Genomic DNA, 21,735 nt, shown 5'->3' on the forward strand with positions numbered 1-21,735 from the left:
GCTTACTAAGAAGTGCGTAAGTGGGAACATACTAGGTTAAAAATCCCAGCAAATATTCACCGGTTAATCAGATATTACAAAAAATATTGAGTGCTCCATAGACCATAGACTCTCTCCTCGCAAGTAAAAGTCTATGTCCCCAAACCCAGTTCTCTGGAAATGCCTTAAAGCTCAGGGAAGTGTGAGGACACAATGACCGCTCCCCACATCAAATGGGGGGGTACCTTTTGTGTGGTTGTGCACAGCCCCCCAGATCCCAGTGTCGCTCCTGGTAGTTCAGGCTGGCTTCACCCTACCCAGGCTGGATACCTGGAGGTCTCCACCTACTTCAGCCAATCACCCAATCCTGCCTGGGGAGGCGTTGCCAGGGGATAGGCCAGGTTAGGGGAGGGAACGCCCTGCCCACACAACAGGTGAATCTTACCTGCGAAGTGGCAGTCAGCTCCAGAGCTTCTCCCACCCTGCCCTCCCTCAGTTAAGTCTTCTTTTGCAGGTTAACCTCTTCTCCACAGGTACGCAGGCGCTGCTACGTCGTGGTCGCTGTTGAAGGGCCGGAAAGGAATTTTCCTGCATTGGCAGGTTTTGCCTTTCCCTTAGCAAAACGTCACAACTTTGGTGGTTTCAGGCCTTGGGCGGAATCCTTTAGTCTATCTTCCTAAATTGGGGGGGGACATGAAGCAGTGCCCCATGCCCCCCTTGCGGCGGTGATCCCAGGATTCCCTGTTAATGGGGTCTTGAGAGGAAGCATTGGTCATACGCTGAGAGGTTGTCGCTCTCTCTTCCGACTGTGGCAAAACGGGGGGTGGGCTCTCTGCTTGAACATATGTTCTCCAGAGCCATCCCAATCCCCACACATTCTGGATATGCCTGAGCCAAGGTCTCCCTACACCTGAAACTTAATAAAGTTGTGGCCCATAGCATGTTGTCTTGAGTCATTATTCCGCTTGGGGGTCGCCTGCGGTTGGGGGAACTCCGCCTGTCCACTCAATATAATATGCATAGAAATCATTACAGAGTGTCACAAGCCACTGGTTCTTTCTTAATTGTCTTTTTTCTTTCTTTTCTGACATCTGACACCTAATATTGTCTAGGTGTTCAGGATTAGTTCTGCAGCCCAAAGGGCAAGAAATCCACTCTGACTTTGCTCTGTAAACACATGAGCTAGAAATTTGAAAAAGATATCATTTCTTGTGATATGACGAACATTTCTCCTACATTTCTCCATCAATGATTCTCCATCAATTAATGAAAAGAAAAGAAGAGAAATTGCTTTTGAAAATTATCAAAGGGGAGAAATAATTGTGGTGAGATTCTCATGGGTTGCATGTGGGGTTTTGTTGTTGCAAGGTGACCGAGGGGTATTTATGAGTGCCCATTCCTCCATTCTACAACTAATATCTCCTGTTACCTCATCCTTCCTTGGCACTTGTGTTTCCTGAAAACACAGTCTCATTCTTGGCTGAGATTTCCTGGCAAAATAAGAACTTCTATTAAAAACAAATTCAGTTAGCACATTCTGTGAAATCCCCATTGAGGACCTTAGGTGATGATGTCTTGTGTGAAGCTTTTTTCAGATCAGGAAATGTGGACAGTTGGGAAGGCTTCAGAGCACTGGATAAATTTTAGGGTGGGGTGAGAGGGAGATCGCTGCACCATTCTTGGTCACCTCACACCAAGCTCAACTCAATGGAGCATCTCCACCCCCATGGTTTAACCCGGACAATGAGGTCCAACGCTGAGGGCCTTCTGGCAGTTCCCCCACTGCAAGAAGTGAGGCAACAGGGAACCAGGCAGAGGGCCTTCTCGGTAGTGGTGCCTGCCCTGTGGAACGCCCTCCCATCAGATGTCAAGGAAATAAACAACCACCTGACATTTAGAAGACATCTGAAGGCAGCCCTGTTTAGGGAGGTTTTTAATGACTGATTTTTAATGTGTTTTTATCTTTTGTTGGAAGCTGTTCAGAGTGGCTGTGGAAACCCAGCTAGATGGGTGGGATATAAATAATAAACTGTTGTCGTTGTTAAACTCTACACCTATCAAAATTCTGAAGCACTTTCAATGCATCCTGTAAGTGAAGCAAAAAAACTCCCAGAAGTCTCTCTTGCTGGGAAAGGCAACTTTTGAGAAACTGGAGACAAAATCTCTGGACCTGAAGATTTCTCAATTCCAACCCCCCAAAACAACAACAACAGCAACAACACAATCCTGCCTGTCCACAGCAGATGCCCCAGGTAGATTAACATGTCTAGCAGCACTGAAATTCTCCACGCTCCATCCTCCACACTAATCTCTTAATCACCCGTTCAGTTGGACACAAGGCTTCCAATATTGTTTCATGGGTTTCCACTGGCTGGGAATGATTTCCATCTTTCCCCCCAGAAGGCAGCAATTCGGCAAGTGTAATAGGGAGATTATTTAAGAATCAATCATAATCAAAGCACCAGCAAATACATAACACAATTTCCTCTAAGCATGAATTTGGAGAAGCTGCCAAGCTCCGTATCAACCAGGTGGCAAAACACAGCAGAGACGAATACTTCTTCTTTCTTTGTTAGGATATAGATCAAACCTCTAATGGTCACTGATATGTGTTTTTCTCCCACATTTCAAATGCCAAGGTATTTAACACAAATACAGGGCTTCCCAAATTTCTGATTCCTGAGACAAACGTTCCTCCTCACTGCATGTATCCAAACTGGAAGGACACTTAGTGCTTAAACCTGAAAGCTTTCCTTTTAGAGTTGGATCCACTGTCTTCTTCTCCATTACTTATAACCTCCTCTCTCTGTTCTCTTTGGCTTCCAGCCACCCTGGGAATGTGTCCAATGGTTGTCTGGATATCTCCTGAGGATCCCAGGCTCTCTTTGTTTTAAACCAAGGCCTTCCGTGTTCGCAGAACATCTTAACCATAACAAACAACTCAGGCTTCATTGCCAGTTCCATTTAGACTCTCTCGGGGATGTTACGTTTATCCACTTTTAAGTGCTGTAAAATGGCACAAACATAGCTGGATTCCTTGTGGTAAGGACTTCCCATCCCCGCATGCCACTCATAGTGTTTTTACCCATCTTCTTCAATTTCTTCTCCCACTCAAAAAGACTTGAGGAATGAGATTATCACCCCTCCTTTATTGTCCATTCTGGGTCGCCCAACCACTGCCACAGTGCCCTTTCTCTTGGCAGATCAAAATGAGCAGGTGACAGCAAAGGTTACAAGGCTTTTAGCTGGAGCAATCAGAATAAGATCCACTATTGATTTGAAACCCTAAAATGTATTTGATATAATTCACTTTTTATTTCTATTCTTTGTATACCGTATTGTTGTGTTATTGCTATGGCCGATGGCTGATGCAAATAAAGCTTCATTTATTCATTGTCATTCTTCTGCCACTCTCCTTTCAAACTCTACTTGTACTTTGTTCCCAGTCCCAGTCCCAGTCCCGACCCCAAACTGCCAATTTCTTTAATCCCTGGTATTTTTACATTACTTCTTCCTATTACAGGGGCACTGACTTGGGCCCCAGGTTATGGGTGCCCAGCACACATGACATGCCCCACGGCCTCACAACCTGACTTCCAGTGGTATCAGAAGCCAGGTTCCGAGGTCTCGCGAAGCCTCGGACAGCATCTCCAAGGTCTTGCGAGGCCTCGGATGTGACTTTGCGAGGCACCAGAAGTTGCGCCGGGGGCCCTGCAGTGTGGGTGCTGAGCACCTACATTTTTTGTGGATGCTCGGGCCCCCGGGCCCCCTAGATATGGCGCCCCTGTCCTCTTATAAAACCTTTTTCTTCTCTTCTTCCCTTCCTTTCTATTCCTATTTGGTTTATAATAAGAAAACCTTACACCTTTCTTTTTCTCCACCTCTTGAAACTTCTCTGTCTCCTCGCCACCTTTATTCATCATGCAAGAAATTCCTTGTGGTGGCCATTGGTTGAACCAAAAGCCATGGCATGGCATGGCAGGCGAGTGAGAAAGCCCTGGGCAGACAGTGGCAGTGTGGCCACCTGAAAGTGGCCTGAGGCCAACAGTTTGAGCAACACTGCATTAAACCACGCATCGTCTTCCTCAGCCTTCCTTGTCTCTATTTTCTCTTTCCTCCTGTTAATTCGTTACACTCCCCGCCTCCCCCAGTGAAACCAGCATTGATTCATCCCAGTTCCTCCCTCCTCCTCCTCCTCTCTCTACCAGCATACCCTGTGTGCATTAAAAGCTCATCCATCATTGTTTTGACTCCAGCTTTTTAATCAGGCCTGTGTGCATATTGGTTTGAGCATGTGGCAGTTTAATTACCCTCTTGAATACACGAAACACATCTTTGTCATATCTGCTTATATCTGAAGAGAGGGAGGCACGTTATAATGCTAATTAAAGCGGGGCGACGACCATTTCTCTCCGCACTCGAATTATATGCCATCTGTCTGGTCCTGTGCTCACTCTTTGGATTAATTGTGGGTGGGGAAAGGTTGTTTCCGTGGAGTTTTCACCTCCTGCAGGAGGGAAGAGTCAGCTTTAATGAAGATGCATGCAAAAAAAGAAAAAAGAAAAAAAAATGCCTTCCTCCCCATCGCACACACGCCGAAGCCCAGGCAAATTAAAGAAGCTTTCCTGCTAATGTCTTTCTAATATATCTATCTATCAAGGTCTGGGCTGGTTTCACGGGTCATGGTTTTTGAAAGTACTGTGTGACAGCAGGCAATTCTTCTACCACTGCTAGTGTCTTCCCTAATGGGATGCTGAGTACTACAAGATATCGGGGAAGGAGGCTTTGTAAACAAATAGGAGCCAGCCGCAAACATCCCAAGTCTGCATGCTTGTTGATCAGACCAATTGCACACTAATTGTGCTGTTTAAGGACAAGCTGACACCCAAACCAATCGTTATAATGGCAAATACTTTTCTTTCTTTCTTTTTAAGAAAAGGCAAGGAGAAGAAAGAAAGAAAGAAAGAAAGAAAGAAAGAACGAGCAATGAAGGGGGGGGGAGTGATCTAAAGCTAGTCAAGAGTGTCAGTCAGAATGAAACTGGCTTTTTCATAATTTCTTTGCCCCTCCAAAACCATTTCCTGTCAATACCAGCAGCAGAAGCACCACTGGGGGTGGGGAGGAGCTGAGGGGTCGAGGACCTCAACATTTTCAAGGAGGGGGCCAGGCCCCCTCAATATTCTGCAGCGGTGTTGTCTTGCCAAATGCAAGATGGTTCTTTTAAAATTTAATTCAGAATCAATACAAACGCAAGTGGTTGAGAAGATTACAGATTTTATTCCAAATAGCAAGCAGTATATACATTACCAAGCAAGCACTTCAGTCGGCCACTGGGAAGCCCTATCAGAAGTGGTGAAGTGATCCCCAGGTACTCTTGGTGCATAGAACTGTGGCCACAGTCTATGCAGAACTCCCACTTGGCATGCTCCAAAACTAGATATTGTGTTGGAATGAAACCATGACAGACGAGTAGCAGGTGTCATGTGTGAGAGGCGTCTGCCAGGGCGAGCCCCGGGAACTCTCTTTTATTGAATATTACAAACATTGCCACAGGTGTGCTTGTGGCTGATTGGTTGATACAAACACAAAGCAACTTGTTGCTGATTGGTTAACATAAGTACAAGGCGGGAATTACATGTGAACATTAATCACCGATAGATTAAAGGCTGGGAAACGAAGCTGGAACCAGACAGGCATGAAACCTCCTAATTAAATTATAACTAAAGATTGATATAGCATGACTAAAACAATTACTAATGATTGATCATAACATGAAAGAATATAATAATTGAATTCCGTAGATGTGGTCAGCTGTGCATTAAGTACAGGTCATAGTGTTTTTCATGAACTTAGCAATGAGGGAAAGTCTTGGTATTTAGAACAGGTTGTACAATGTGTGCAGAAGCAGAGAAAAGCTTATAAGCGAGACTTCCCAGAATGCAAGAGAAAAGAAGCAATGCTTTCCCATAATGCAACAGTTATGTGCAGAAAGAGAACTTCCCTTTAATATTGGACTAGCACAAGCTCAACCAGAGCTACTCTACATCAAAGGCTTTGCTGACCAGTTTCATCAACACATCAAGGGCCTTTTCACAAAGAATGTTGTTGTTGTTGTTTAATCGTTTAGTCGTGTCCGACTCTTCATGACCCCATGGACACTCCTGTCTTCCACTGCCTCCCACAGTTTGGTCAAACTCATGTTAGTAGCTTCAAGAACACTGTCCAACCATCTCGTCCTCTGTCGTCCCCTTCTCCTTGTGCCCTCCATCTTTCCCAGCATCAGAGTCTTTTCCAGGGAGTCTTCTCTTCTCATGAGGTGGCCAAAGTCTTGGAGCCTCAGCTTCATGATCTGTCCTTCCAGTGAGCACTCAGGGCTGATTTCCTTAAGAATGGATAGGTTTGGTCTTCTTGCAGTCCATGGGACTCTCAAGAGTCTCCTCCAGCACCATAGTTCAAAAGCATTAATTCTTCGGCAATCAGCCGTCTATATGGTCCAGCTCTCACTTCCATACATCACTACTGGGAAAAACCATAGCTTTAACAATGAGGACCTTTGTCGGCAAGGTGATGTCTCTGACATCATTATTGAAAGCAATAATTTATAATTATTTATTGAAAGCAATTAAAGACAGAAACCAGAGTCAGGAAGGAATAACCAGAGACGGAAGATCTGACCATGCCAGATCACTTGAAGTAGAATAATCTTCTGTGGTAATTATCCCATACAGATGTGCACACGCTCGTAGATCAATGGTGGCACATAGTTTGGGAGTAGCTAGATCCAAGAAAGCTTAAGTAATGCTGCACAAATACAAATATGCTAAACATTTCTGGCACTTCAAATGGTATGGGTAATTTTGATGGTTGCTCTCTCCACCCCTTATATCTTCTGCAAGATACGTTTTAAAAGATTCCATCCTCCAAATGTCACTCTTGTCCTCCACCACAGCTGAATCCAATATATAATTATATCTTTGTTGGAGTCCCATTCATGAAGAATTTGGTCTCTTAACAGTGCAGTCCTGTGCACCCCATTAAGTTCAATGAGACTCACTCCCTGGTAAGTCTAACCTAACCTAACCTAATCTATACAGGTATTATCTTTGATGATTCATATAACACTTTTTTAAATGGGCAATGTGCTTTACGTAATTGTCTCATTTATCCTTAGAGCTGCTGTCTGCAATAACTTAAAATTGTTCTTCCTTTTGCAGATGTGGAATTGAGGTTAAAAGCCAGTGCCGGGACAGAACAGGAATTTGAATTGCAATCTTCCACAGCCTAAAAAGTCTAATAACTTTTACCGTTAGATTCCTTTTATTCACACTCACATATAGCTTCATACACAAATAGGTCTTTATGGATCCATTGAAGTGGAACATGTTAACATTAATTTCAGAATTTTAGGTATGAATAGTGTCTATTTGCTTCACTGATCATCTGTTATAAATTACACACATTTTTCTGCTCTGCATTAAAAGAGGGGGTATATAAAGCCACATTTGGGTCATGTTAGCTAACCAGTGGACTCAGTCTTGGGGTTGAATTCTTACATAGCCAGGAAACACTGCAGGTGACAAGTAGGGATGGGCAGTTCAGTCTATTTCTGGTTCATACCAATTTTTACTTGTGTTTAGTCATAATTCCATTTTGTCACATTTCAATATTAAGCCATGATTATTATGATTTTATTTTTTATCTAAATTGGTACACACATTTAAATTGGATTCTATCACAAAATACATTTTTAAATATGTATTTCATTTCAATGAATGCATTTCTGAGCATATATTATCCTGATATGAGTTTTTAAGGCATTTTGATACACACTCTCTCTCTCTTTTTAGCCAAGAAATATATATCAAAATCCAGAGAAGTGCAAAATCGGGATGATCATTACACTCGGTTCCATGTACTGCAGGTGCAAATTAGATCAGTTCGCTTAAAAATGCAGATGAGACAAATTCTCTTCCATCTCCACTAAGTAGCCAAGCTAAGCTAGGGCTATTGTGAGGATAAATAGGACAACACAGTGTGGTGTAGTGGTTAGAGCATTGAACTAGGACCTGGGAGGTTAAAATCTCCACTCAGCCGTGAAGGTTAATGGGTAGTGCTTGTCCCAAGTGGCAGCTAAGGAGCACCCCATTGCCTGTCCACAGCTTCCTCCCTCATTTTATGAAGCAATTCTATATCCTCCCACCACGCTGACGAAGAATTCTATGAACAGTAGTCTATATCCGGAATCACTGTTCAGTGTTGGACATACACACAGCTTCACAGCTTGTCTGTCATCGTACAAAGTTTGGTACCTCGCTTCATTTAAAGATTTTCAGAGACTTTGAGACTAAAGATTTCATTTTGGACTTGTTATGGTTTGAAGGAATTCTATAAAAGATTGTTTATTGCATATGTACATGGTCATCGTGATGCCTAGGCATTGCAGACAGCCTCCTCCCTTAGGCAGATCATAGCTGCTGTTGGAGAGTGGGTGAGGACGAGGAGAGACTGCCAACACAGAGGCCCATCCCTTGTGATGTGCCAGTTCTGATGGGTAGGCAGAGGGCAGGGCAGCCCTGGGTGGAAAGCAAGGGGGAGCAGAATGGAGTGGAGTGCAAGGAGTCTTCATTTAAAGCCCCCCACAATATTTACTGTATTTTCCTGTGTATAAGATTAGGGTTTTCTCCTAAAAAATAATGTCCAAAATTTGGGGGGCCAAATTATACACGGGGGCCATCTCCCACCATTTTCTTAAACCGCAGTCCCCCCAAATAGGGGGCGGGGCATTTTATAGATGGAAAAATACAATGATGATGATGATAATTTATACCCCGCCCATCTCGCTGGGTTTGCCTAGCCACTCTGGGCGGCTCCCAACAGAACACTAAAAACAGAATAAAACTTCAAACATTAAAAATTCCCTAAAAAGGGCTGCCTTCAGATGTCTTCTATAAGTCAGATAGTTGTTTATTTCCTTGACATCTGATGGGAGGGCGAGCGCCACAGCTGAGAAGGCCCTCTGCCTGGTTCCTTGTAACCTCACTTCTGGCAGTGAGGGAACTGCCAGAAGGCCCTCGGAGCTGGAGCCTTTATGTATTCACATCAAATCTTGCCTCTTTCTAAAATTTATTTATTGGTATGTGTTTTTCTTTTTGTAACTCGAAATGAAAATCAATGGGTTTTCTCAGGACGGTGGAGGGCATGTGTGTTGTGTCCAGTTGCTGTAGTGGTGGCGACACTCACTGATAGGAATTGCTTGGGGGTGTTTGTGTGGAAATGTGGGGTCTAGGAGGTTTGGGGAAGGAGTGAGGCATGTCCCTATTTTCATCTGAGGAATGTTGGAGGATATGCTCCTTTGAGTCGGCCTGCACTGTCAGAGCATGGCCAGGAGAGCAAGAGCAGGGCATCAGAGGGGATGGAGAAATGGTGCTAGGTCCTTATGAGAGACATGCTTTGCTCACTGCTATCCCTGGGATGCTGGCAGCCCAGCCTCTCAGCGACAGAGCCTGCTGTTTTTATTATGCACATCCGCAATGGAAACACACAGCAATAGAAATACATCATGCTGAATAAACTCATTCCAGAGGAATAAGTACTGATTTAGGGCCATCAATTGCTGGGAGAACATTTTGATTCCCTGATTAGGGCGGAGGATAATAATGGCTTTAAAATTTGCACAAAGGGAGGACAGTGGCTGCTGAAGCCATTAAGATATAGTTCCAGAATAGCAGTCATTTTTCACCGTCACTCTTCATAGACAGGGCTTCATCTTTCGTTTTCGTTTTATTATTTCCCCAAATCGAGTATTAATGAACACACTCCTTCTTGTTGGCCAAAGACAATTAATGGTGGCTGGAAGACTACTGATTCCTGGCAACTAACTTTCTTGTTTAGCTGCCAATGAGCTGTCAGCTTAGGTGAGGGGAGGGACAATGCAAAATAGGTATTCTGGTTTTGAATGTTCTACAGTCCTCAGTCTTTCAGATGAATAATCTTAAAACGGGTCAAGTTGAGGCCCTTAGTCTATCTAATCCAGTAAAATATTAGGCACATGAACAACCTGTAATGGAAAATGATATAAAATTTGCTTCGGTCTATGTACATTTAAAGCCTCACAATACCACTTTAAGTCATCATGGCTTCCCACAAAAAAATTATGGGAGCTGTAGTTTCCTAAAGGTGCTGAAAGTTGTTAGGAGACCCCTGCCCCCACGAAGCTAAAATTCCCTGAGTGGTTTACCAGTCATTCCCTCTTCCCAGGGAATTCTGGGAACTGTAACTCTGTGAGGTTAATAGGTCAACCTACCAGCAGGCGGTGCTGATAATAACATGTCCTGGCAACCCACGCTATGCCACTGCTGAGAGGGACTCTAAAAGGTTTTCAGGCAGGAGTTTTCCAGCCTTGCCCTACCCCAAAGATGCCAGGGATTGAACCTGGAACCTTTTACATGCAAAAGAGATGTTCTACTACTGAGCCATGGTCCTTCTTCAGCTTGATTCTGGAAAAGATGGGGCAATACTTCTGCTCTCATTCAGTTTCTTGCTTCTGTAAATGAGCTGCCTAAGAGCAGGAAGCATTGCCACTCGCTTTCACTCTAGCAAGAGCACAAGTGAAGAAAAACATTTTAATGAAAAGCTGTGGTTTGGGTTGCATGTTTACATCTACTTAGCAGTTTTTAGGAGGAGGGGAAACAATAAGAGTTCAATTGTAACCCTGGAGGGCCAGATTAGAGCATTGTTCTGCTAGCTGCCTGGCTTCTTCTCAGTTTTCAAAAGATTTGTGTGTGTGCGTGTGGTTTTGAGCAAGAAATGATTAGAGTACATTTCCCCCCATCAGGCAACGAAAGCATCAAAGTCCCTTTAATTAACGTAGATACACAAACTTCATAAATTTAGCAGTACAGAAAGCAGAATTCTGGCTAATCTTCCTGGAAGGTGGCACATAAGCCTTGATAAGAATTTAACAGACTTTCAAATGTAATAAGAGAATAAGGCAGACTGGCTGCAGTGCTACAGCTGTTGCTTGCTGTCATTGGGGGAGACACTGTTTGGCGTGCTTTAAAAGATCAAGCAGTAGATGAAAAATCTCATAGAAGTGAACAATTCTCTCCAGGCACTCATGTGATTGGTTGCCACCCACACAAAGTCCTTATAATTAAAAAACAACAACCGAGTATTTTAGTAATACGTTAAATGAGCTACATGCATACACTCAAACTGTCCCTATTTACCAGGGACAGGAGACAGTTGAATGGTACCTGCTTCTCTTCCTTGGTTTCCCTTTCAGATTTGTGTCTAGGACAAGGGTGGAGACCCTGTGGCTCTCTCCAGATTTTGCTGGACTCCAACTCCCATCGTCCCCAGGCAGAAGACCATTGACTAAGAATGATGGGAATTGTTGTCCATCAACATCTGGAATGTCGTGGCTTCCCCATCCCTGCTGTCCACACAGGTGGGCAGCACAAGTACGCAGGCCTAATTTTATGCAGGCCTTGACCAAATTCCTACCCTCTGATGAAAATAGGAACGTCCTATTCAACAACAACCACCTTATTATTTATACCCCACCTGTCTGACTTGGTTAACCCAGCCACCCTGGGGAGCTTCCAACATATATAAAAACATAATAAAACATTACACACGAGATGTCTTCTAAAAGTTGTATAGTTACTTATCTCCTTGGCACTGGGACTGTGCCACACCACCAAGTCCTATTGCTGCTGGTAAGGGATTGGGTTTGCACCCTGAGACCTTCAGGAAAAAGGTGATGCATCAATGAAATAATATTTATAGAAGGGTTGCCATCCTGGGAAAATTGGGCAGTTATAAACACACAAGAAAAGCACCCCTTTCTTCCATCTACTCCACACTCAGTAGCTTTAGTTTTGCAAATGTTGAAATAAACATTAACCAGAGGCCTGCAGCCCAAGCACTGCCTGGTTAGTTCCAATCAATTTATAAAATCCAGTCTCCATCCCACCCCAAGCTGCTTCTTCACCCTCAGGATTGCCAGGAAACAACAGAAGCCACTACTGAAAAGAATGACCTTTTGTTGGGATATATTTATTAGATAGTAATCTAGCTTAGATAGGCTAGTTTTAACCTTTAAATTTAAGGAATCCAGGGTGCTTTGATGCAGAAGGGATTCTCCTGCTAGTTTCTCCTCTTCTCCCCCTTGAAACAACCACCACACAACCAGCCTTGTGAAAGGTAAAAATAACATTTACTCACTCTGAATACTTGTTGAAGAGTAACAGGAGCAGCTTTATTCGGGCACACTTAAAATAGTAACTCAGTTACAAAGACATACTTTAGTCTCGCTTAAGATGGAGTATGAGCATGTAGCTCAGACTCAGATGTCCTCACATTGTTCACTTGGTGAATAGATGAAGAGGTGGAGAAGGCAGAAAGGATGTGCCCAGGCAGGTAGGACAATATATATGGCTATGCCCTCCTGCTGTCAGGGCCTAGTGGGAGTGTCTCTCACAGGTTTCTCTCTAGCAAACTTACAGGTAATTTCTGTGAGCTTCAAGTCCCATGATGTGTCTATCTAGGAAACATGAATACTTGGTTTGACTGCATTGACTGCATTCCACATCTTTCAGTACAACTGTCAGAGACCAGACAAGGATTACAGCTCTGAAGAGGAATGGTGGGAACCTCCCCCTCTTCCTGGTCCTGACCAGGATCCTGAAGCTACTCAGGAATAGTGGAGCAGCATAGATTTAGAGAACTGGTTTGCAGAGGGACATAGTTCTGAAAACAATAGCTGGGCAGAGCTGAGTGGGAAACAGCTAGAAGAAGTACCGTATTTTTTGCTCTATAAGACTCACTTTTTCCCTCCTAAAAAGTAAGGGGAAATGTGTGTGCGTCTTATGGAGCGAATGCAGGCTGTGCAGCTATCCCAGAAGCCAGAACAGCAAGAGGGATTGCTGCTTTCACTGCGCAGCGATCCCTCTTGCTGTTCTGGCTTCTGAGATTCAGAATATTTTTTTTCTTGTTTTCCTCCTCCAAAAATTAGGTGCGTCTTGTGGTCTGGTGCGTCTTATAGAGCGAAAAATACGGTAGAACAGGAAGAGAGAGTGAGAACTGACCTTCGCTTGAGAGTGTCCAGCCTCTCTCTCCCAAGGCAAGGAGAGCTGATAAGGTTGCTATGCAGAAGACTCAGTGGTTGCGAGATCAGGTTGCAAGAAGGGGAAGTGACAATGACTCTGAGAAGGAGGTGGAAAACCTAATTGGGAGCACCTTCGCTCCAAGAATGGCTGCTGTGTTCTTTTGCTGGGATCATTAAACACTCTTAAAATGCTAAGGGACTTTAATTGCTTTGTTCTGCTGGTGCACAGCCAAAGTGGGGGCAGAAGCCATTTCTCCGAAGCCTGACAACTCTTAAAGGCACAGCAGTCATATATCTTGGAATACTAAGCTCCCAGGCCTGCAGCTTTGAGTCCTCCAAGCCCCCTTTGTCAGACCCCCTTTCATTCTTTTCTCATCCTTCATTTCTACAGTGCCCTTTCTAGCATAATTCCCTTTCCTTCACTTAATCTTTCTTTTATGTACCTACTCAGCACTACAGACCTTCTTCTCTTAAGTTTCTCTACCTGATGGGACCTCTTTCCAGACCTTGGTCTGTGTGAGGTTTAATGACCAACAGAATTTTTTTCTTTCCCTCACTAAAGTTGGACTGCCAACATTCAAACAGCTTTACTTCCAGAGCAGTGGAAGAGTTTGCAACTGTACAATCAGTATCAAAGGCAATCAGTATCAAAGGATTCACTGTCACACATGCAATGCTAGAAAAATTGCCCACCGTCCAAAGTTTTCAGATGCATTCATTTATTTAGTATTAGTCAGAGAGAGAGAGAGAGAGAGAGAGAGAGAAGATCTGGCATCTATATTCCAAGAAGGGTTTTTAGTCTCATATTTCCCATAGTTTTACAAAGGCCATCTCAAGATTTGAGAGCAGTGCGCAATAACATCAGGTAAGATGGAAAGGGACTAGTTTTGTTGCCTATGAGAAAGCAGCAGAATCAAGAATTTGGAAGTCTTGGAATGGCTGTTCCTTCATAAGTATTCCATTGCTAAGAGCAGCCAGCATCTCCAACCAAACCACCACCATACAACACCAAGCCATATATCCCATAACAAAATGCAGCCTCCCTTCTAATCTCTGAAGACAGCCTTCCTTAAACAGCTTCTCCGGCTGGCTTATGTCACCCCTGCAGTCCAAATAAGCCTCTTTGCAACAGCTTTCGGGGGCAAAGACATGCCCAGCTTGGAGACGAGTTGGCAGCGCTGCCGTCCAGTCAGTGTAGTTGTCGATTCCGCAGCACTTCAGCTGCTTATGGGTTGCATCAACAGCCCTGTTGCTACGGTGATGTGGAGCAGTTCTGTTGTATTGGAGAAAGAAGTGGCCCATGCTGTTTTTCAGTTGATGGCCTGCTTTGACACAGTAGATGTGGGTCATGATGGTTGAAGATGCCTCCAGGCAGAGAAGGACCAACAGAAAGTACATCAAAGTCCCCTGGTGAAGGCGAGAGTTCTTAACTGGGGCGCATATAGCCAAAGCACCGGTGGGGACTAGCAGAAGAGCAGCCATGATGGCCAGCCAGCCTGGCACAAGGAAGAATCTGTTCTGAAAGAAGACTCCGTAGCTTCTGTAGGTGAGGATTACAAAAGCACCACCAAGGACTAAAGCCACAGCAGCTCCCCAGAGAAGGAAGCCAAGGAGCGTCAACACAACTTTAGCTAAGGCTCTGCTCCAGGACTCTGTTATGCACATTAAGGAAGGGTTAAAGCTGGGATTAAGCTGTACCCGCTTCATTTTTGGAAGGAATCTTCACTATAGCCGCTCAAAATCTCAGTCTCACATTCTGTGGAGGTCTCTCCATATTTCTGGGCAGGTGATAGGGAGGGCCTATCCCAAATCCCTGGTTAATTAGCAAGCAGCAAGCCCTAGTGCTGATAGCTCTGTGTGGCCCTCATTCTGGAAAAAATATATGGTCCAGTGCAAATTTAAATAGGTATCAGGAGTTTTCTTATGTCAGGTCAGATTATTTGGCTTCCGCAGGAACCAGGGTCATCTCACCTCCCTGCAGATAAATCAGAATGAATGCTCCTTAAGTAGCCGACACTAAGTAATCTCCCTGCAATCAAAGCAGGATAAAATGCATAATAAACAGGTCATCTGGAAGTGTGCTTTTGGAGGTTGATTGTGTGTTGTGTGAACAAATCCTTTTTATTTGTCTCAGCAAGCTGTTGCCTTGACAGGAGAACCTTTCATCTTGTACCACGAAGAAGCTATTGTTGTCAGCTGAAACATGCTGGGCGTGCTATTGTTTTACAAGGACTGCTATTTGATTTGATTTGATTTTTTAAAAAGAACATTTTTGCAATGCTATTTTGAGGCTTTGTCTCTTCTTTTGTTTCCTTTTCTTGGTCTTAAAATCCGCCGCCTGCCAATTTTAAGGGATAACCTTAATCTTTGCTCTCCATTCCCCACCCTACTGTGACTGTGTTCCTAAACCCACTTACCTGGAAGGAAGCGTTCTTGAATTCAATGAGACCTCCTTTCAAATAGATGCACGTAGGATTGTGCTCTTGGTGGGCAGAAGGTTGGAAATGCCTACTGTGGGATGTAATCCACTGAGAACAGTCAAGTACAACATTCCTTGTTTTCCTAGAGTGGACATGCAAGGGAATGTTTGGTCCAGCCAGTTGAAACTTCCTGTTCCTCCTGGGCTGGAGCATCCTTCCTTGCATGCGACTAGTGGGTGGGCGTGACTTTTCCACATCTGGTAAAAGGACAAGGCATGCTGCCACTCTCCCTCTTTTCCATCTTCCTTTCAGGCTGTGAACTTCCCGGACTGCTAAGTGCAGTCACTAGGTCAACCCACATATGGGGTAAACCTGTTTGTATATGCTTGCAGCTTTAAGCCTTAAGCCTGCCTTCAGGGATCACACTGTGCTCTGCCTGATCATGAGTAAACTTTCTTTTTATTGCTTTTGAATAAGACTGTGGTGTCTTTATTCATTTAGGAGGGATTCAAGGGGTCTTACCGGGAAAATATCAGAACACATTTCAATCTGGACAAGCCAGATTGAATTGTGTATTGTCTTAAGAAACTCGCATGAGTTTGCAACTAGTTTTCTGCTGTGTAAAGAGGAATGCACTCTGCTAAGTAAAGGAACTTGATAGCCCAAGTTAGGAAGGATATTAATAAACAATATATCCACTTCTGCCACCCTGAACATTCCCACAGCTACCTTCTACCAGGTTAGGCTATTTGGTTTTGTAGCCCTGTATTGTCTACTCTGACTGACAGTGGTTCTCTGGGTTCTTCTGGCAAGGAGGCTCTTTCTGTCATGAGACAAAGGTTCTTGAGAGCAGAAGCAGTAAGGACTACAAGGACTACACAATCATTCAAACCTGCTAACTGCTAACAGCAAACTGCTAAGTCACTGTGACTCACGGCTCATCTTGAGTGATGACTCATTCTCCCTATAAAAGTAGCCAATGTCTCTCTGTGTGCCTCAGCCAGTGTGTGTGTTGTGTTGTTGCAGACAAGAGTGGCTCCAGGACTCTAGTAAATCCATAACTAAGACTGTGCCTCTGTAAAGAGTCAGATAGCTGCTATGAGCACTCTGTGTATGCTCTTGAACTATGCTGTTTATGAACAACTTTATTTTCTTCAGTTTCATTCTATTTATGAAGACTCTGCTTTGATTGATTTACCACTGCGTGACACTTTCTCCATATCTACTACCTGCTCCTTTCTAACTGGAGATGCCAGGCTCATTGGACCTGGAGCCTTCCACATACAAAGCCACAGCTGGTCCCTCCTCCTGCCCTAACCTCAATGCTGATTTCTAGCAGAAGTGCAAGTAATTGCAGAATGAGGGCCAGACCTATGAAGCAACTTTTTGGTGGAATCCTCACATTTGCAGCCTTGGCTAACTGCAGTGTTTGTGATCCGCCAAGGTGAAATTAGCGCAATGGGTGTTTGATAAACCTCCCATTTTAATCCTGACTGGTAAGATTGCCAACTGATCAGGAAATGGAATCTTCTTAGCCAGCTCTTTTTGCCTGAAACAGGAGTTTGCTGTGCAGAAACCAGCAGGCAAAGCTTTTCAAAGCACAGGGCTAAACTTTCTCATCTACAGATATCTGTTCATCAAGCAGCACTTAAAAGCTGAATGACAATAAATGGCTGAAAAGTTGGCAGCTCTGCAGCCTGCGAGGACAGACACAGTAGGCTGTCAAACACCTGGCTGATAGATAATGCGTTTCTTTCTCTTTTTCTGATGCCCAATAGTTTTGACAATAAAAGAAGTAAAATCACTAGATTTTTTAAAATATATCTCATCTATCTGTAGTGTCTGGCCTTGTGCTGTGCTGCTTCAATGTTTCTCCTCTGTAAGATATTTAGCATTAATTGAAAGATTATAGGAGCCTTCCTGGATCAGGCCAAAGGCTCATCTTGTTGAGTATCCTGTTCTCACGAGGGCCAGCTAGATGCCCGTAGGAACCCCATTAGCAGAACCTGAGTGCAAAGGTCCTTTTCTTCACCTGCAGTTCCAGAAACAGGTAATCAAAGGATGCTGTTTCCAACAATGGAGGTACAATATAGCTATCATGACCAGCCCTCACCCCTCCAAGCTCTCCTGTTTACCGTTTTACATTAAAGCCACTGTTTGGTAGTGGTAGTTTCTGAACTGACCAGGAATGGGAGCTTGGGGTCGTAGTGGGATGCTTGATGGCGATGTCGACCCACGGTGCAGTGGCTGTGGAAAAGGCAGATTCCATGCTAGGAATAATTGGGAAATGAATTGAAAATAAAACTGCTGATGTCATAAAGCCACTGTACAAATCTGTGATGCGACTGAATCTGGAATTCTTTGTATGGTTCTGGTCTGGAGGTGTTGGAATAGATTCAGAAAAAAGGCAATGGCAATGATAAAGAGGATGGAGCGACTTTCCCACAAGGAAAGGTTACTGCTTTTAGGACTTTTTAGTTTAGAGAAATGGTGAAAAAGATGTGTTAAGACAGAAGTATACACATTTATGCCTGGCATGGGGAATGCAGATAGAGGAAAGTCCCCCCCCCCCCATAACAACTTGTGGACATTCAATGAAGCTGAATGTTGGAAGATTCAGTGCAGATAAAAGAAAATACTTCTTTATGCAGCACATCATTAAACTATGGAACTCCCTCCCATAGAAGGCAGTGATAATAATAATATATATATTTTTTTAATTTATACCCCACCCTCCCCGGCCAGAGCCGGGCTCAGGGCGGCTAACACCAGTAAAATTACAATTAAAATAAAATAAATAAACCAATTTAAAATACTGGTTAAAATATAATTTAAAATGCAGCCTCCTTTTAATAGTAGCCCATAGATCAAAACCATAAGGGGAGGGAAACATAAGGGTCAGACTGAGTCCAAACCAAAGGCCAGGCGGAACAGCTCTGTCTTGCAGGCCCTGCGGAAAGATGTCAAGTCCTGCAGGGCCCTAGTCTCTTGTGACAGAGCGTTCCACCAAGATGGGGCCAGTACTGAAAAGGCCCTGGCCCTAGTTGAGACCAATCTAACCACCTTGCGACCTGGGACCTCCAAGGTGTTGTCATTTGTGGACCTTAAGGTCCTCCGTGGGGCATACCAGGAGAGGCGGTCCCGTAGGTACATGGGTCCTAGGCTGCAACTTGAATAACAAACCAACTTGAATTACTTTAAAAGAGGACCAGAGAAATTCATGATGGCTATGTTCTGTCTTCACTGCCAGAGGCACTATGCCTCTAAATACCAGTTGTTGTGACTCTCAGGTGGGTAAAATGCTGTTGAGCTCATGCCCTGCTTGTGTGCTTCACAGAGGTATCTGATTGGCCACTGTGAAAAGAGGATGCTCCACTAGGACCATTGACTTGATCTTGCAGGCTCTTTTTACATTCCATAGTTAAGTCTCTGGGCAAGGACCAAGGTTCACACATTATACTAAGCTGTAGTTTAATACATTGTGGTTTAGTGTAATATGTGAACCAGGCCATCTTGCAGGCTAGGATGAAAGTCTTGATCCAGTTTGTGTCCCTTGTACGTGAGTAGATCAGCAAGTCCATTCCATCTCAAGTCTGTGCTGATTTTTTTAAGGAAAATTCCCAAAGCACCTTCCTTCAGCTTTTCCCCACTGATGCTATGACCCAGTGACAGCAGAATTATGCCGAAAATACCTCCAAGTCTATTGGCAAGTGTACTGTATGTTTTTTTTTCCATATTATTATTGTTGACTCCACATGAAAAGGCTCCATTGCTGCTGCTTTCTTTTCTATTTTCCCTCTTCCCTCTCTGCTCATAAAACTTAATGAGATATTAACATTTGAATTACAACGCTCTTTATTGTTAGCTCATTCTGCAAGCTTTGAAAGGCATTTGAAGCCTGAAAGGAGCAACGCAGCACCTCGAGGCTGTTCCACTGTGGGCACTTGCCGTTGTCTCTCCCTGAATAGGCACGAGAGAATTTCAGCCATTATAGAGGCCTAAAGGCTACAGTCTGTCTCAATATTTCCCAGTGTGTGATTTCTCATTCTGTTCAGTCTGACTCTTTGGACCTTGTAAAAGCAGGTGTTGGGGAAATGTGTATCAGTCTCCCACTGTTTACCAACCCAATACTCTTTTGAGTTTTCATTATTTCCATGTGTGTTTTTCACAGAAGGGGGTGAGAAGAAAGAACTTCTGGAGAACCTTCAGCCCTCCAAGTGTTGCTGAAAGGCCATTGGCCACGCTTGCTGGGGCTGATTCTGCAAGCAACTGGAGGGCCAAAAAGTTCCTCATATCTGCTTAGCATTATGTGTAAACCGGGCCAAGGACAAACCCAGTTATAGGTCTGTACAATTCGATCCAGGAAATGGATTTCATTGGGAATGTTGGGCTCAGTCTGGGTACCAGAAAGTAGGAGCGATTGGAGAATACTAAACTAGCGAGTATGATGCAGTACTTGTTTATTGCAGTTATGTTCCACTTGGGAATATGTTGCCAATGCTAAGAAAGTGTGTCTTCGGTTACCCCAACACCTTTCTGCTCAGGGTACGTTATGCAGCTGTGTAGTAAATATTTGTATGGCATTAAAGCCTAGAGGCCTCAGCTGACATCGCCTCTTGTTTCAGTTAGCTATGGGGGCATACATCCATAGGGTGAGACAGTTCCTGCCCCAGTGCATTCCAAAGGACACAGCGGTTGGGGAAAGTGAAGCGTCGACACTGAGGGTCCTAAAATTTGCCACTCTGAATCAGGCTGTTTGTTGTGAAAGAGGAATTTTAAGGACAAAATCCTGGGGGAAATGTATGGTAAATAATTTAAAGCAGTCTCTGCCAAGATGACCCTCAGGGTCCCTTCCAATTCTATGATTCAAATGGAGAGTGATGCAATGAAGATATAATTATATACAGTACCTTGAAATTATACACATATCTGAGAGACATCCTTACAGATATGAGTGAATACTCCCCCCTCCATCACACACACCATCACTTTAAAATGTTTTTAGTTCTCTGAACACCCCTAAGAAGTTTCCCCTTTGAAGTGTGCCTCAGAATTCCACTTTACAAATACATAAAGCTCCCTTGAGCTTTACCTCAGGATTCTTCGTATTTCATCCAAGAAAGGTCATAGAACCACCGAATTCACATCCAAATTTCACATTCAGTGCTGTTCAGGGAAACCTGTGTTGAATCAGGGCTGAACCAAGACATTTTTCTGCCCAAGATGGAGCAGGAAGCTGTTCTCCCTGCCCTTTAGTAAAGCTGTGAAGTATCCATTATTGGGGCATATAAGGCAGAAAGTCCAACAAGCGCCTCTCCTAGGAATTGAAAATACAGTAATACTAAATTCAGTTATTAACTTTTTGCTGCCTGAGGTAGCTGCCTCTCACTGCCTGATGGTTGGGACACTCCCCCTATTGTAAGAAATGTAACTTTTCCTTAGCCAAACTCTTTTCACTTCCTTCAGGTAATTTTGCCTGAGACAATTGCTTTAGGTGACATTTGGTGTCAATTCTAATTCTGGTCGTGTGTCTACCACACACTCAAAGCACACGCATCACCAAAGAATGATGGGAACTATAGTTTACCATTCACAGAGCTGCAATTCCCAGCACCCTTAGCAAACTACAGGATTTGTAGTGTGAGGGTGTTTTTTTGGAGGGGGGAGGTGCTTTGAATGGTGTACAAAGCCTGCATATTCAGCCCTTACAACCAGTTAAGGTTTCTTTCCTCCCATACTCATTTTTGTGTGTGCAAAATTAGAATCTCAAAGGTCCATGGATCAACTTGCTCAGTTGAAGCTCTCAAGCCATGCAACATTCTTCCCTGGTTGCATTTCAGAAGCATTTTAAGATGCCACCATTCCTTTTGGATGTGTTCTCAGTGCTGTGGGAGAGGGGAAGGTTGCTTTTCGTGTCAATAAATTTTGGAAGGATGCATATTGTTTATGTCATAAGATTTTTATGGTTCCATCTTAATGTATTAGGTATTTGTTTGGGGGTGTATTTTTTTGCACCATCTTGAGCTAATAGATAAGGGGGTATAAAAATCAAGGGGGAAAATTAAATTAGAATAGCCTCAACAGTTTCTTTTCCTGTGGCAGATCCGTCTAACATGATGAATGTTGTCCTGTTTTCTCTGGGGTTGTTTCTGCATATGAAATGATGGGGGCTGAAATTCAAATGCAAATGTAATCGCTAATACAGCTTAGATAAAATACTTTCTG

General features: G+C 43.8%; 1 protein-coding gene and 1 long non-coding RNA gene across 2 annotated transcripts; one reads left to right on the forward strand and one right to left on the reverse strand.

Annotated features, from left to right (window-relative positions):
- Positions 1 to 13,792: 13,792 nt before the first annotated feature.
- On the reverse strand, positions 13,793 to 17,830 carry LOC308577135 (tetraspanin-3-like). The gene is made up of 2 exons (XM_081177152.1): positions 17,694 to 17,830; positions 13,793 to 15,065 (listed from the first exon to the last, which is right to left on the reverse strand). Exon 2 carries the CDS (start codon positions 14,795 to 14,797, stop codon positions 13,985 to 13,987), a length of 813 nt encoding a protein of 270 aa, XP_081033278.1. The 5' UTR covers positions 14,798 to 15,065; positions 17,694 to 17,830; the 3' UTR covers positions 13,793 to 13,984.
- Positions 17,831 to 19,685: 1,855 nt separating this feature from the next.
- LOC308577124 lies at positions 19,686 to 21,448 on the forward strand. The gene is made up of 2 exons (XR_014003463.1): positions 19,686 to 19,853; positions 21,273 to 21,448. It is a non-coding gene; the product is annotated as an uncharacterized lncRNA (long non-coding RNA).
- Positions 21,449 to 21,735: the final 287 nt, after the last annotated feature.

This window comes from Podarcis bocagei (assembly GCF_964188305.1).
Source record: "Podarcis bocagei genome assembly, chromosome: 17".
NCBI lineage: Eukaryota > Metazoa > Chordata > Lepidosauria > Squamata > Lacertidae > Podarcis > Podarcis bocagei.